Genomic DNA, 16,475 nt, shown 5'->3' on the forward strand with positions numbered 1-16,475 from the left:
GGTTAAATTTACAAGTATGAAGAGACGAATGCAGGAAATAGGTGTTCTTCACTGTAATTTACTTAGGCTAAATTTGTGACAAGCAGCGACAAACCAACTACACAAATAATTGTTAATTATTTGTGCAAATTATGTTCAAATAAACAATTATTTACACTACACATCAGTTGCCTTCCTTCCCTCGGACTAAACGATACCGCACCGAGTCACAACGCCGCGTCGCTACGAGTCACATCCGAGTGGGGACGCGACACCCATCAACGTCGTTACCTTGGACGATAACGGCGTCAGAGTCCCACCATATACCTCCGTCCGACGCCATTGGATTCTCCAATGGCGACGTTGGTTTCCTAATGTCGCCGACCGTCAATTCGCAGGCGGCGTCATCGATTACGTACACTTTCTCCACACCGCCAGAGCTGATGCCCACCGCCTTCCCCCGGGGTAGCCGCCACTCTGCGGATATGGCCGGAATCCGCTGTCCCGACCTGGCGTCATACACGCCCAGCAAAAACTTGTCGCAGCCGTTATTCGTTCCGCCGGACAAAACCACCGCCGGCGACGACGAGGAGAGCGCCGGAATCTGAAGCTTCCCGCAGGAAAACGAGCTTACTTTCTGATCTCTGTTCAAATCCCACATCGAGACCACGCTCCTGGAAAAATTCTCTTCAAAATCTAACCCGAAGCTGAAATTGTCCCACATCTTCACCACACTCCTCCCGCCGGCGAAGTCTGACCACGAGAACCGATCGCCGCTGATGCGCCGCCGGAGCCTCAACCCAGAGCCATCCCCCCGCCGGTCACCGCCGTAAGAGCTCGAGCCGGCGACGCAGTAATCTTGCTCGACTGCTGTCGCCGGACGAAAGCCTTCGCCGTCAGACGAGTCCAACGAGCCGGAGTCATCTTCATCTTCGTCGGAATCATACTCGCTATCCAGCTGCCGGAATGAAGCTCCTTGAGAACGGAAAATTTGGACTTCACATAATCTAAGAACGAGAAGCTTGATTCTGGTGATTACGCCGCAGAAAGTGGCGACCAAAGCGAGAATCAACGCCCCCCATTTCCAGAAACCGTAAACGTGAACGGCTTTTCCGATTCCCGAATCCGAGAAAAGCCAATGAATCAGAGATGGGTTTTGCAGGCAGTTCATTCCGGCTTCGAAACCGCTTATGATGCTGAGCTCTGGAATAATCTCCATTTTAACAAAACAACTGTAAAAAATTTATGAAACAGAGAAAACTTCACGGGTTCTGTGGGGACGAAGGGACTGGGGAGGGGAAGGCAAGGGAAATATATATATAACGGAGGCGAGGATAAAACAATGTGGGATTTATCTGACGTGGAAGGGGCTGATTGGCTGAAGAGAGAGATTTGTGGTCCACGTCATAAATGCTTGGAAACTCTTGTGGGAGTAATTGCGGCGGCTGAGCCAGCAACTTTGTGGGAGAGAAGATCTGAGCCGTTGAATCGCTCGACCCGGGCATTGAGATCCGTGAAACGGGTCCCAAGTTGTGGTTGTTGAAGTTTCGACGGTGCACACCACGCGGTGGCATGTGTTTGATGTTAGATAGAATTTAATATAATTGCTCAAAGGCGAACAAAATGGAATCCTTTGACAAACGACGGCCCATATAAAGTTTATAATAATTTTATTTAAAATTAATAATAATTTAATTTTTAGTAATATTATTATGAACTAATATAAATTATGGTTAATTTATAATTTTATAAATTTTATTAATTTATGAACATTATTTGTTAAATTTATTTATGAATATGACATATCTATTATTTTATGAATAAATCTAATTATTATTATGTGTTTTATATTTAAAAAAAGTGTAAATATACTGTATTTTTAGTCACAAAATGCTCTTATTAATTTTATAAAACACTACAATGGATTATTTCATCTTAGTATAGAATTAGAGAATTTTAAATTATGACTAATATATAATATATCTATGGTGTGTATAATATTAAATGTCTACATCTACAATCATTTATTTCATCTTACTATAATATTCGAGACTTTCAATTTACAAAGTATATTAAAACGAAAACACAATTGCATATTAGTCATTCGTGTGTTTCACACTACAAATCCTAATAATTACAATAGATCTTGTTTGCCTTTTATTTTATTTAAAATTAACCTAAATTTGATTTATAAAACTTGGCCTTTTATTTGATTTGAATTTAAAGAATTATTTAACACAAACAACTCTTTTGTAGTATCCAATGTTTTTGGATTCAAAGTTAAGAAATGCGTGGTATTTACAATAAAGGGGTTGGTATTGATGGATGTGAAGCACATGTATCATTCATTACGGCTGATGTTGTGACCCACGTCTGGACGGTGACTAATCAAATTCAACTATATTTCTATTGTATGGTTTACATGTTTTGGTATTTATTGAAGTTTCAATCATTTACATATATAACGACAGTTTTATAAAAGTCTTCCCTCTATTTTCTTTTATCGGCTTTTAGGCTAAGATCAAGTGTATTATTTGTTCTTAACCGCAAAAAAAAAATATTTTTTTATTTTAATATCATATAAAATAAGAAAAGAAAGTGATCGGTGATTGGAACCATAGTTTTTGGTGCTATCATCGAAAATGACCAATTGAGACAATGAACCAATCCATTAATGGGTTTTGGAAATTGATAGACGAGGAAGAGACAAAGCTGAGAGGGCGAGAGATAGAAAATATAAGAGTTAATAGATAAGGGGTTCATTTGACCTAGCATTTCACCCTAGGGTGCACCAGTCTTATTCGTGTGGAAGAAAGATGGGTTACTAAGGTTGTGTATCAATTATCGACAACTGAATCAGGTAACTTTGAAGAATAAGTATCCTCTTCCTCGTGTGGATGATTTATTGGACCAACTACAAGGAGCGTTGATCTTCTCGAAGATTGACTTGAGGTCGAGTTATCATCGGATTTGGGTAAGAGATGAAGATATTTCGAAGACACATTCTTGTACCCGGTATGGACACTTTGAATTTGTAGTAATGCCATTTGGGCTGACCAATGCCCCAGCTATCTTTATGGATCTCATGCATCGAGTGTTTCGAGAATATTTGGACTGTTTTGTGATTGTGTTCATTGATGATATTCTAGTATACTCTCCAGGTTATGAGGAGCATGAGGACCATCTTAGAATGGTATTACAAAGGCTACAGGAGAAGCAACTGTATTCGAAGCTCAATAAATCTGATTTTTGGCAGACATAGGTTGGATTTCTGGAACACATCATGTAACATCCCGTATCGAGCGATAGGAAGGACCGTAATAATTTACCTTGATGGGCCTACGCGAACTTTCTAGGAGATCACCCATCATTGAGTTTCCCCAGCTCAAACACGCTTAACCCGGGAATTCCTTACCTACATTTAGCCTAAAAGGTATCAAGCTAGTGTTGTTTCATTCCTTACTTATCCTCGATATATACTACCCCTCTCTGGGCTCTCTGAGTATTACATTCTCCTACCCTTGAGCATATGACGTCCTCGTCATGCAACCTTACAATCGGTTCCAGATCTCCCCCATTTGCATGGCCGATGTGAGATTCGCCTAAGGTGCATACACATCATTTCTAAGGAAGGCATTGATATGGATCTGGAGAAGACGAGGGCAGTGGTTGAATGGCCGATGCCTAAGACTGTGATTGAGATTCGGAGTTTCCTTGGGCTTTGCGATTACTACCGAAGATTCATTGAAAGGTTTTCCTGCTTGGCCTTACCAATGACTAAGCTAACCAGGAAAAAGGAGAAATTTGACTGGAACGAAGCTTGTGAAAAATGTTTTTAAGAGTTGAAGAAATGACTGACTACCCCATCTATCTTGACCATCCCTAGGAACGGAATAGGGTTTACTATATATAGTGATGCCTCTTACTTAGGGTTGGGTTGTGTCTTGATGTAGAAGGGGCACGTGAATGCTTATGCCTCTAGGCAATTAAAGAAGCATGAGATGAATTATCCTACACATGACCTGGAGCTGGCCGCAGTGGTCTTTACTTTGAAGATTTGGCAGCACTATCTTTATGGGGAGAAAGTGGAGATCTACACTGATCATAAAAGTCTTAAATATTTATTTTTTTCAAAAAGAATTAAATATGAGGCAACGGCGTTGGATAGAGTTGCTTAAAGATTATGATTGTGAGATCTTGTACCACCTTGGTAAGGCTAATGTGGTGGTAGATGCTTTGAGCTGTCGTGAGGCATTTACAATGACAATGATGGTGTATGAATGGGAACTCTTGGAGCATATGAATGAGTTGACTATCACCCCTACGAACGAGAAGCTTCTAGTATATTGTGCTTATATGAAGGTGTAATCGGAATTGACTAATCGAATTCGAGCAGGTTAAGAAGGTGACAAACTATTAGCTAAGATCATGGGGGATATGGAGAGATTCACTCTTTTGGGTTGCAGCCAGCGTGAGGACGGGCTATTTTTATATAGAGGTCGGATATGTGTGCCTGATAATGAGGATTTGAGAAGGGGAATTCTTACTGAGGCTCATGGAACGCGATACACTGTACACCCAGGGATGACCAAGATGTATCAGACCTTATGGCTTCAATTTTAGTGGGATGTCATGAAGATAGATGTGGCCAAGTTTATATGTTGGTGTCTTACGTGTCAACAAGTGAAAGCCGAACCTCAGAGACCCGTAGATACATTACAGTCCTTACCCATATCAGAATGGAAATGGGATGATGTGGCCGTGGATTTTGTTACTAGCTTGCCTCGGATGGTGAAATGATACGATGCCATATGGGTGATTATTGATAGACTGATGAAGACAACGCATTTCCTTCAAGTGAAAAAGACTTATTCCCCTAGTCAGTTGACGGAATTGTACCTTAGAGAGATTGTAAGATTACACGGAGTGCCATATACGATTGTATCTGATCGTGACTCGCGCTTCACCTTTCATTTTTGGAAAGCTTTGCAGGATGCATTGGGGACTCAATTGCGATTTAGCATGGCGTTTCATCCACAGATAGACGGGCAGTCAGAACGGACCATACAGACATTAGAGGATATGTTACGAGCAACTGGGACACTCATCTACCTTTAGTAGAATTTGCCTATAATAATAGCTACCACTCCAGCATTGGAATGTTGCCATATGAAGCTTTGTATGGTCGATTTTGCAGATCACCCTTATGTTGGGAGGAACTAGGAGACAGGGCAGCATTGGTGTAATATCCTAGATTTTTCAAAAGGGCTCAAGAGTAATTTTAACATGAACTATAGGTGAAATTATCAAAAGATTAGGGGCTTAGTATAATTTCTTACAATTATAAGTACTAAATCGACTACAGAGAATGACCCAAAATGTAAATGTCTATGGAAAATGATATGGTCTTCATGAGCGTCCTGAGATAGGATTTATAGTATTAAAAAAAATGAAAATCGAGACTGTTTTTGGTACAGCTAAAATACAACTATGATTTAGGTTGAAAAACTGAATTATCGTAGGAGACTCCCGAAAAATAAACAGAATCTTGAGGATGCTCCGATTTTTCGTAAGAATCAACCTTAGAGTGATTTCAGGACGAATCAAAGGTTCGAGGTTGGCGCAGGGATAAAATCGTCTTTATCGAGTAAGTTATAAGTTATTAATTTTGGATTTTCGGTATCGTAATGCAAATTAATTTGACGTTTGAGAATGTAAATGCAAATTAGAAAATTTCATAAGTGAAATAGATATGAATCTTAGGATTTAAATGTGAAATTTTCTTATTATTATGGATTAATATATAGTGATATATATATATATATATTCAGTTGTGCGCGTGTGTGAGGCAGGCGATATTTTCGCAAGAATTGAAGGAAATTTGTAAGAGGATTTGACGGAAAGTGGGCGACAAGATTTGAGGAAAATCTAGAGTAGATAAGCTGAGAAATCTGAGATAGGATGCTAAGTGTATAATTTATATATATATATATATATGAACTATGGGTGCGCCTTGTAGTGAGCTTGGTCAAAAGCATCAAAGAAAAGAGAGATTACGAGAGAGAGCTTGGGTTGAGCCTGTAGAGGGATCGCGAGGAAGAGAAAGACTGAAAGTGGGGGATCAAGAGAGATCAAGAAAAAGAGAATGGGTCAGGGTAGTGGCCAAAACCAGCAAGAGGAAGAGGGCATCGGCCATGGCCGCTAGTAGCAAGCTTGATTGGCCATGGCAGCGGCTTGAGGCATCCGCGATGGAGACTAGCGAAGCAACAACGAGTTTTGAGGTGTGCGGAGGAGAGCGGAATGGGTTGCCACAAGCAAGTGGTTGTTAGATCCGCAGAGGAAAATAAAAGCAGATTGGCGAGACAACAGTAACAATCGATAGAAATCAAAATTATGTTGAAGCTGCCCAAAGTCAAATTCCCCACTAGTACCAACAACAGCAACGAAATATATAAATGGAGTTTCCGATTACAGTAAACAGACAACTCAATAGCAATATACTCCCAAAATAGCAACACAGCAAGCAAGAGATATTAGAAACTCAAACCCAACTTTCGACAATGGCAGAAAGATGAAGGACCGACCGAGGCACGTAGGGAAGCGCTGGCCTGAAGACAGATGCGCCCTACTCCAGTCACTGGCAGGCTACGGCAACTGTCAACGCAGGCTACAACGGTCTCTCTCCGGCGAACGACGACCACGATCGACCGAATCTGGTAGAACTCGAGGAAGACTTTGCTCTCTGTGGGACAGAATGCGAAAGAGGAAGGAAGGCAGATGCTGCAATTCAGATTGCCTGAACTGGAGGAACATCCATCATTTTATAGGTTGGAACGAGGGCACCGAGACGACGCAACATTCAAGTCGGCATTGATCGCTGGCTTGAATGTCCGACGATTCGAGGAGACGAACAGACCAGCAAAATAAAGGACACCACTTCGAGTACCTAGAGCCACTTCTAGAAGATGAAAAAATAAAATTAAAGAAAATAATTCAATTTCAGATTTTCTTTATGTAAAAAATATATCTATATGACCCGACCCGCCCGCCCGTCCGACCGGACGGACGGTGGCGGCGGCGGCGCGCGCGCGGGCCAAGGGGTTCGCCCGCTCACAAAATCTGGGTGCCCCTTAGGGCCAAAACCCAAGTGTGAGAGAGGAGTATAAATACCCACTCTCACCTCTTTACACAACCAATGTGGGACAACCACCCACACACACACTTACACTCACACTCTAGGAAAACCAACAATCCCCCACATGAGTGTAAGTGTGATAAATCGACAAACCGACACGACACCACAGAGAGCAAACAACAAGTTATGCATCAGAGAAGGTGTCTTTTGAACTTGAACCTCCCTTAGTGAGTATCTGTCGAGCTTACCGAAGAAGTAGTGAGGCTAACTCTTGAACTACCCTCTTGGTGGTAAATCAACACAACAGATATCACACACAGCTCATCTTACACCTTCGAGTTCTATACGATTGTGTCCATTTTGGTCCTGGACAGTATCCTGAATTCATGAGAGCTCTAGAGAACCCAAGCCTTTAGAACAGTTCTCATAAAAGCGACCCATTTCTACTCTCACATAGGTAATCATTGATTAAGAGCACTCTGTTAATGCTCCTCTTATGTCAAGATATCAATATTACCTGTACCATCAATAGAATACACACTCTTACTACTGGGAACTGGGAAGGAATTATAAGTTCCTTAGTGTGTAAACTTATGAATTATCCCAACTAGTTTGCCTATTTAACCCAGATCTTGTTAGAACAGTAGGTGTTATGGCACACACCAAGAGGGGGGGTGAATTGGATATTTTAAAAATCTTGATAAAAATTGAAAACTTTTTGACTTAATTGAGGTTTTAGTGATTTAAAACATAGAACATATAAAATGACAAATGTAAAGCAAGAAGAATAAATGAGACAAAGGATTTATAGTGGTTCGGCTTAAACCAAGCCTAATCCACTACCTTAGCTCTCACTAAGGATTTTAAAACAATTCACTAAAACCTCCTACTTACACAAGTAGGCCCTCTAGCTACACAAGCTAGGAAATACAACCTCCTACTTAAACCAAGTAGGCCCTCTAGCTACACAAGCTAGGAAAAATAAGAAGTATACAATTGGAGAGAATCTAAGAGATGAATCTCTTAGTTACAATGTCTCTCAAAAATGATACAAGGCTTGAAATGAATAATTACAAGTGAAGATCAAAGCCTTGAAGAGAGAAAATTAAAGCACAGTCAATATAAATACAAATGTGTATATGATGTAAGCTCAAATAATTTTCTTTCCATCCATTAGCCTTCTCTTGATCATCCATGACTTGTATTTATAGGCTTCCCAAAAGATTGAAGAGAAATGTAGCCGTTTGTGACCGTTGGAGTTGAAAAACTAGCCGTTGGAAGCTTTCTGTAAAAGATATAGTCGACAGAAGAAAATGCATAGTTGACTATTTTTACAAATAAAACAGAACATAGTCGACAGATGAAAACAGCATAGTCGACTATCCTTAAATATAGTCGACTATCCTTAACAGCATAGTCGACTATTCTCAGGCATAGTCAACAGAATGAAACACATAGTCGACTATCCTTTTTATAAAAACTGAAACGATAAATGATAACATGAAAAAGAATATTTTGAATCATAAAATTCTTTAACATTGAAATCTCATAACTTTATTTCATCATCAAAATACAATTGTTTTTCATCATCAAAATTATATCAAATGTAAAACATCAATCTCCCCCTTTTTGATGATGACAAAACATTTTATGAAATACCCAAAAGTCTCCCCCTTTTTGTCATAAATCAAAAAGGATATATTTGAAAGAATTTTAACACAAGATTAAGAGGGGATTGGGCAAAACATCAATGGGGTAAGAGTACATGAGAAAAGATAAATTTTTACAAACTCCCCCTTAATAACACATATCAAAAAGATTTATTCTCCCCCTTAATTTTAGAAACCAATATAAGTTTTCAACAAAATCATAAAGCCACACTTATAACTCAAGATCATCAAAACTTATAAACACAGAGAGTTTAGGGATAGAAAATATACCACCAAGATTAAATTTAGCAAACTCTCTTACTCTTGGTTGGTAGAATGAGGAATGATCTTCTTGTTCACTTCCTCTTTTCTTCATGCTTGATTCATTCATAAAATTTTTTCCTTGAATTTCATTTGAATGACAAGCAACCTGCAAAGATAAATCATCCACAAGCTTTTGGTGCCCAAACCACTTTGGGGTCACCATAGTTAGCATTGAAAATTCCTTTTGGAACCCATATTTGTTTATATCTTGTAGGATGGTTTCTTATAAAGCATTTGTTTACATAATGCTCACATTGACCACAATAATGACAAGTGATTTTAGAATGTGAGGCAAAATTTTGTTTTCTTTTCACAAAGCCACTTTGCCCTTTTCTTCTTTTATGAAAATCTTTTCTTTGAATCTCAAGAGCATTTTTCAAATCTTCTTTCTCTTTGTCAGCTTTTTCAAGAGATAATTTTAAACATTTATTTTTCTCTTGAAGTTCATCATTTTGAGCTTTCAACATTTTCTTCTCATTATTCCACGAATCTTTTTCTTCTTTCAATAAGCTCACTTCTTTATCTAAAGATTTTAATTTCTTCTTTAAGACATTGTTTTTTATACTGATATTTTCAAATTCATTCATCAAATCATTGAATGCATCATGCAATTCATCAAGAGTAAAACTTAAAATTAAATCACTAGAATGGGAAGGATTCTCTTCTATGTTGGTCATAAGACATAGGTTGACCACTTCCTCCACTTGAGATTCGTCACTAGAGGATGAATCATACATTTTCTTCTTGAACTTCTTTCCATACCTCTTAAATGATGGACATTCGGATATGATATGCCCATACTTTTGACATCCATAACATTTAACTGCATTTTTATATTTCTCCCCCTCAAACTTATCTTTCTTCTTCCTTAGGTTTCTTCTTTCCAATTCTTTCAACATTTTTCTACTAAGAAACTTTTTGAATTTCCTAGTAATTATCATCAAATCACCATCATCATCATCTTCATCTTCATCATCATCATCATCACTAGATGAGTGTGAAACTTTGAACAAAAGATTCTTATCTCTATTTATCTCATCATTATCTCTCTTCAACATGATCTCGTGAGTCATGAGAGATCCAACCAAATCATCAAAAGATAAGTTATCTAAGTCTTTAGCTTCTGTTATGGCAGTGACTTTGGATTCCCACGATCTAGGTAAACTTCTTAGAATTTTTCTAACTCTTTCTCCATTTGTAAATGTTTTACCTAAGGCCTCTAAATTTGTGACAATGTTATTAAACCTAGTAAACATCTCATTAATAGGTTCCCAAGATTTCATAGAAAAAAGTTCATACTCATGAATTAGTAGATTTACCTTTGATTCCTTGACTTGATTGGTGCCTTCATGAGTGACCTCTAATTTGTCCCAAATCTCCTTGGCCATTTTGCATGTTGAGACTCGGTTAAACTCTTCGACACAGAGAGCACAAAACAAAGTGTTCATGGCTCTTGCATTTATCTCCATATCTCTTCTTTCCTTTACTGTCCAAGTCTCCATATTTTCCATATTGGCCAACGTAACCCCTTTCTTAATCACTTGCACAAGGCTTGTATCCTGCATAAGATAGATGAGCATTTTTGTTTTCCAAAAATTAAAGTTAGTACCATTAAAGAAAGGTGGACGAGAGGTACTTTGACCCTCAACTATTGATGAGCCGAAAATATGTGCCATTTGACAAGACCTTTTTCCCTAGGTTGTTAAACCAATGAAAAACAGTGGGAACAAGGCTCTGATACCAATTGTTAGAACAGTAGGTGTTATGGCACACACCAAGAGGGGGGGTGAATTGGATATTTTAAAAATCTTGATAGAAATTGAAAACTTTTTGACTTAATTGAGGTTTTAGTGATTTAAAACATAGAACATATAAAATGACAAATGTAAAGCAAGAAGAATAAATGAGACAAAGGATTTATAGTGGTTCGGCTTAAACCAAGCCTAATCCACTACCTTAGCTCTCACTAAGGATTTTAAAACAATTCACTAAAACCTCCTACTTACACAAGTAGGCCCTCTAGCTACACAAGCTAGGAAATACAATCTCCTACTTAAACCAAGTAGGCCCTCTAGCTACACAAGCTAGGAAAAACAAGAAGTATACAATTGGAGAGAATCTAAGAGATGAATCTCTTAGTTACAATGTCTCTCAAAAATGATACAAGGCTTGAAATGAATAATTACAAGTGAAGATCAAAGCCTTGAAGAGAGAAAATTAAAGCACAGTCAATATAAATACAAATGTGTATATGATGTAAGCTCAAATAATTTTCTTTCCATCCATTAGCCTTCTCTTGATCATCCATGACTTGTATTTATAGGCTTCCCAAAAGATTGAAGAGAAATGTAGCCGTTTGTGACCGTTGGAGTTGAAAAACTAGCCGTTGGAAGCTTTCTGTAAAAGATATAGTCGACAGAAAAAAATGCATAGTTGACTATTTTTACAAATAAAACAGAACATAGTCGACAGACAAAAACGCATAGTCGACTATCTTATAACACAAAAATCCCATAGTCGACAGATCCTTTTATATAGTCGACTATTGTAAAAATGTGAAGAAATTTTTGAATTCTAAGAACAAAAATAGTCGACAGATGAAAAGCCATAGTTGACTATCCTTACATGATAGTCGACAGACTGAAAAATAGTCGATAGATGAAAACAGCATAGTTGACTATCCTTAAATATAGTCGACTATCCTTAACAGCATAGTCGACTATTCTCAGGCATAGTCAACAGAATGAAACACATAGTCGACTATCCTTTTTATAAAAACTGAAACGATAAATGATAACATGAAAAAGAATATTTTGAATCATAAAATTCTTTAACATTGAAATCTCATAACTTTATTTCATCATCAAAATACAATTGTTTTTCATCATCAAAATTATATCAAATGTAAAACATCAGATCTTGGGATCTCCAGTCAACTGGGTTAGGTTACCACTGGGTAATTCATTTCACAGGATTTAACCCCATTCCCTTCGATGTAGAAGTGACTTGTTTCCTTGTCACTCCTTTTGTCAAAGGATTTGCCAAATTTTCCTTCGACTTCACATAATCAATGGAAATTATTCCATTGGTGAGCAGCTGTCTTATAGAATTATACCTGCGCCATATGTGTCTTGACTTCCCATTGTAGACACTGTTTTTAGCTCGCATAGAAGCAGCTAAGTTGTCACAGTAGACACATATGGCATTTACAGGCTTAGGCCATAATAGAACGTCTTCAAGGAAATTTCGAAGCCATTCTGCTTCTTCTCCTACTTTATCTAGAGAAATAAACTCGGACTCCATCGTAGACCGCGCAATGCACGTCTGCTTTGAAGACTTCCATGTTACAGCAGCTCCACCTAAGGTAAACACATACCCACTGGTAGATTTAGTCTCCATGCTATCTGAGATCCAATTAGCATCACTAAACCCTTCCAGTACAGGTGGATACCTCGTGTAATGCAATCCATACTCTAACGTGTACTTCAAGTACCTGAGTATCCTGACCAAAGCATCCCAATGGTCACATCTAGGATTGCTCGTGTATCTTGCCAACCTACCTACTGAGTAAGCAATATCGGGTCTTGTACAATTCATGATGTACATCAAACTTTCGATGACCCTAGCATACTCCAATGGAGATACACCTTCACCATTGTTCTTTTGTAGTTTAGAATTTGGATCAAACGGAGTAATTGTGGGCTTACTCTCGAAATGACCAAACCTGCGCAACACTTTCTCGATATAGTGTGATTGAGAAAGTATATACCCTTCGGCATTCTTTGTTATGCGAATACCAAGAATGACATCAGCAAGACCCAGGTCTTTCATATCAAAGTTGGAATTCAACATCCCTTTTGTGGATTCTATGACACTTCTGTTAGTGCCCATTATGAGCATATCATCCACATACAAGCACACAACGACATACTCGTGGTTTATGGTTTTAACATAAACACACTTATCACACTCATTTATCTTGAACCCATTTGCAAGCATAGTGTGATCAAATTTCTCATGCCATTGCTTTGGTGCTTGTTTTAGTCCATAAAGAGACTTTATGAGTTTGCACACTTTCTTCTCATGTCCCTTTACGACAAACCTTTCGGGTTGATCCATATAAACTTCTTCGTCTAAATCTCCATTCAAAAATGCAGTCTTTACATCCATTTGGTAAATTTTCAAATTGTGTAACGCTGCGATTGCGATCGACACCCTTATAGATGTGATTCTCGTCACCGGAAAATAGGTATCAAAGAAGTCTTGCCCTTCCTTTTGGCGATAGCCTTTAGGTACTAGACAAGCTTTGTACTTATCGATAGTACCATCAGTCTTTAGTTTCTTCTTAAATATCCATTTGCATCCAATTGGCTTACTTCCCGGAGGTAAGTTAACCAACACCCAAGTCTAGTTTTGCATAATGGACTCTATCTCACTATTGACGACCTCTTTCCAATACAGAGCATCAGGCGATGTCAAGCCTCATTAAATGTTTGAGGCTCATCTTCTACCATATAGGTTAGAAAATCTGGTCCAAAGGAAGCAACTTTCTTAGCTCTTTTGCTCCTTCTAGGTTCAACCTCGGTCTCCTGACCAACTTGTTCCTCAGAAGAGCTCGCTTCATCCTTTCTCTTGGAACCACCGTCATTGTGTCTTTCTTCCTTAAAAGGGAATATGTTCTCAAAGAACTCCACTTCTATAGATTCCATTATGGTGTTATTATTAATATCAGGAATTTCTGACTTTATCATCAGGAATCTATAGGCCGCATTATGCAGTGCATAGCCAATAAAAACACAATCTATCGTCTTTGGTCCAAGTTTGACCCTTTTCGGTAAAGGAACTTGCACCTTAGCCAAACACCCCCACACTTTGAGGATTTTATATGAGGGTTGCTTCCCATTCTAGACTTCATAAGGAGATTTGTCAGTCTTCTTATGTGGAATGCGATTCAAAACTAAATTTGTTGTGAGTAACGCCTCCCCCCACAAGTTGTGGGGTAAACCTGAACTATTAAGCATGCAGTTGACCATGTCCTTTAAAGTTCGATTTTTCCTTTCGGCTACACCATTTTGTTGTGGTGTATACGGTGCTGTGGTTTGATGGATTATTCCATTAACCTCATAGAACTCAGTGAGAGACGACGATTCATACTCATCACCTCTGTCTGATCTCAGCACCTTCACCTTCTTTCCAAGTTGATTTTCAACTTCTGCCTTATATGTCTTGAAGACATCTAAGGTCTCGTCTTTACTGTGTAAAAGATACACATAGCAATATTTGCTACAATCATCTATGAATGTGACAAAGTACTTCTTCCCACCTCTAGTAGGAGTACTTTTCATGTCACATAGATCACTGTGAATTAAATCGAGTAACTCACGGTTTCTTTCCACAGATGGAAATGGCTTCCTTGTGAACTTTGACTTGACACAAACTTCACATTTATGTCCTTTGTCAATACTGAAGTTCGGCAGTAGTCCTAAGTTTACCATTCTTTGGAGAGAATGATAATTGACATGCCCTAACCTCGAGTGCCACACATCACACAACTCAACAGAATAAGCGGAAGCCTTGTTCTTATTCTCATTATTTTTGGGAACTTGGGCTAGTACATTAAGTTTAAACATATCATCAAGTAAATAACCCCGTCCCACATACATACCCCCCTTAGTTAAAGTGAACTTGTCTGAGTCAAATACAAGTTTGAAACCATTCTTGTTTAGCAGAGTCCCAGACACCAAGTTCTTCCGGATTTTCGGTACGTGGCACACGTCATTGAGGGTAAGTATCTTCCCAGAGGTCCATTTCAACAAGACCTTGCCTTTTCTGATCATAGGGGATGCAGAAGCATTCCCTATGTACAACTTCTCAGAGCCGTCAGCACTTTCATATGTGGCAAACAGAGCTCTGTCACTGCAGATGTGCTTAGTAGCCCCCATGTCTATCCACCAGCCATTGGCATTCGACACCATGCAGACATCTGTGACAACCGCTATCAGGTCGACATCTTCTTCCATCATGTTGGCTTGATTGTTCTTGCGTTGGTTGTTGGCAGAGCCCTATCCCTTCTTGTGACGGCAGTCAATGGCCCTATGACCTGTCTTGCCGCACACCCAGTAGGTCCCTTGGATGTGCTTGGTGGGGGTCTTATTCTTGGGACCCATGTTCACATTCTTCTTCTTGCCTTGTTGTTTCTTGGGCTGAGTTTTTGAAGCTTCAACCACGTTGGCTCTTGCTTCCATCCTGAGAGGAGCTTTATCTCCCTTCCGGTTATCCTCTTCAATGCGGAGTCTGACAGCCAGATCGTCCATGGACAGCTCTTTCCGCTTGTGCTTGAGGTAGTTCTTGAAGTCTTTCCACGAGGGTGGTAACTTCTCGATCACAGCGGCAACTTGGAAAGGTTCATTTATGACCAGTCCCTCACTCAGCAAGTCATTGAAAAGCACTTGCAGTTCTTCCAACTGGTTGACCACCAACTTGGAGTCAACCATCTTGTAATCAAGAAATTTCCCCACGAGGAATTTCTTGGTCCCAGCATCCTCCAGTTTGTACTTCTTGTCTAGAGCATCCCATAGATCCTTGGCTGTCGGATAAGCAGTACAATATACGTTGTATAGTGAGTCCGCCAAGGCACTTAGGATGTAGTTCCGGCACAGGAAGTCCGTATGCATCCATGCTTTCTTGGCTGCTACTTCCTCAGCAGTTGCATTTTCCGTGGTGACTAGGCATGCTTCCTTCAGGATATGTGCCAAGTTTAGAGTGGTCAAATAAAAGACCATCTTTTGTTGCCACCTCTTACAGTCCTCCCCATTGAACTGTTGTGGCTTCTCAACATGAGTTGCTGGTTTGGAAACAACGGGTCCAACGGCTTGAATAGCAGCAGAGGCCGATGTCGTGGCCATAGGCACGTTGGTATTGGGGGCAGCCATCTTCAACTTATGGGACAAATGTTCGGATTATTTTCCTTTCAACTAATCCATCTTCAGAATGTTAGATCCGTAGAGGAAAATAAAAGCAGATTGGCGAGACAACAGCAACAATCGATAGAAATCAAAATTATGTTGAAGCTACCCAAAGTCAAATTCCCCACTAGTACCAACAACAGCAACGAAATATATAAATGGAGTTTTCGATTGCAATAAACAAACAACTCAACAGCAATATACTCCCAAAATAGCAACACAACAAGCAAGAGATATTAGAAACTCAAACCCAGCTTTCGACAATGGCAGAAAGATGAAGGAACGACCGAGGCACGTAGGGAAGCGTTGGCCTGAAGACAGATGCGCCCTGCTCCGGTCACTAGCAGGCTACGGCGACTGTCAACGCAGACTACAACGGTCTCTCTCCGGCGAACGGCGACCACGATCGACCGGATCTGGCAA

The 16,475-nt window shown here is 39.4% G+C and overlaps 2 protein-coding genes across 2 annotated transcripts; both read right to left on the reverse strand.

Annotated features, from left to right (window-relative positions):
* Positions 1 to 229: 229 nt before the first annotated feature.
* LOC127805519 (uncharacterized) lies at positions 230 to 1,198 on the reverse strand. The gene has a single exon (XM_052342281.1). The coding sequence runs from the start codon at positions 1,196 to 1,198 to the stop codon at positions 230 to 232; it is 969 nt and encodes a 322-aa protein (XP_052198241.1).
* A 13,951-nt stretch (positions 1,199 to 15,149) lies between these two features.
* LOC127805520 (uncharacterized) lies at positions 15,150 to 16,019 on the reverse strand. Its single transcript, XM_052342283.1, has one exon. The coding sequence runs from the start codon at positions 16,017 to 16,019 to the stop codon at positions 15,150 to 15,152; it is 870 nt and encodes a 289-aa protein (XP_052198243.1).
* Positions 16,020 to 16,475: the final 456 nt, after the last annotated feature.

This window comes from Diospyros lotus, chromosome 7, assembly GCF_014633365.1.
Source record: "Diospyros lotus cultivar Yz01 chromosome 7, ASM1463336v1, whole genome shotgun sequence".
NCBI classification, from domain to species: Eukaryota; Viridiplantae; Streptophyta; class Magnoliopsida; order Ericales; family Ebenaceae; genus Diospyros; species Diospyros lotus.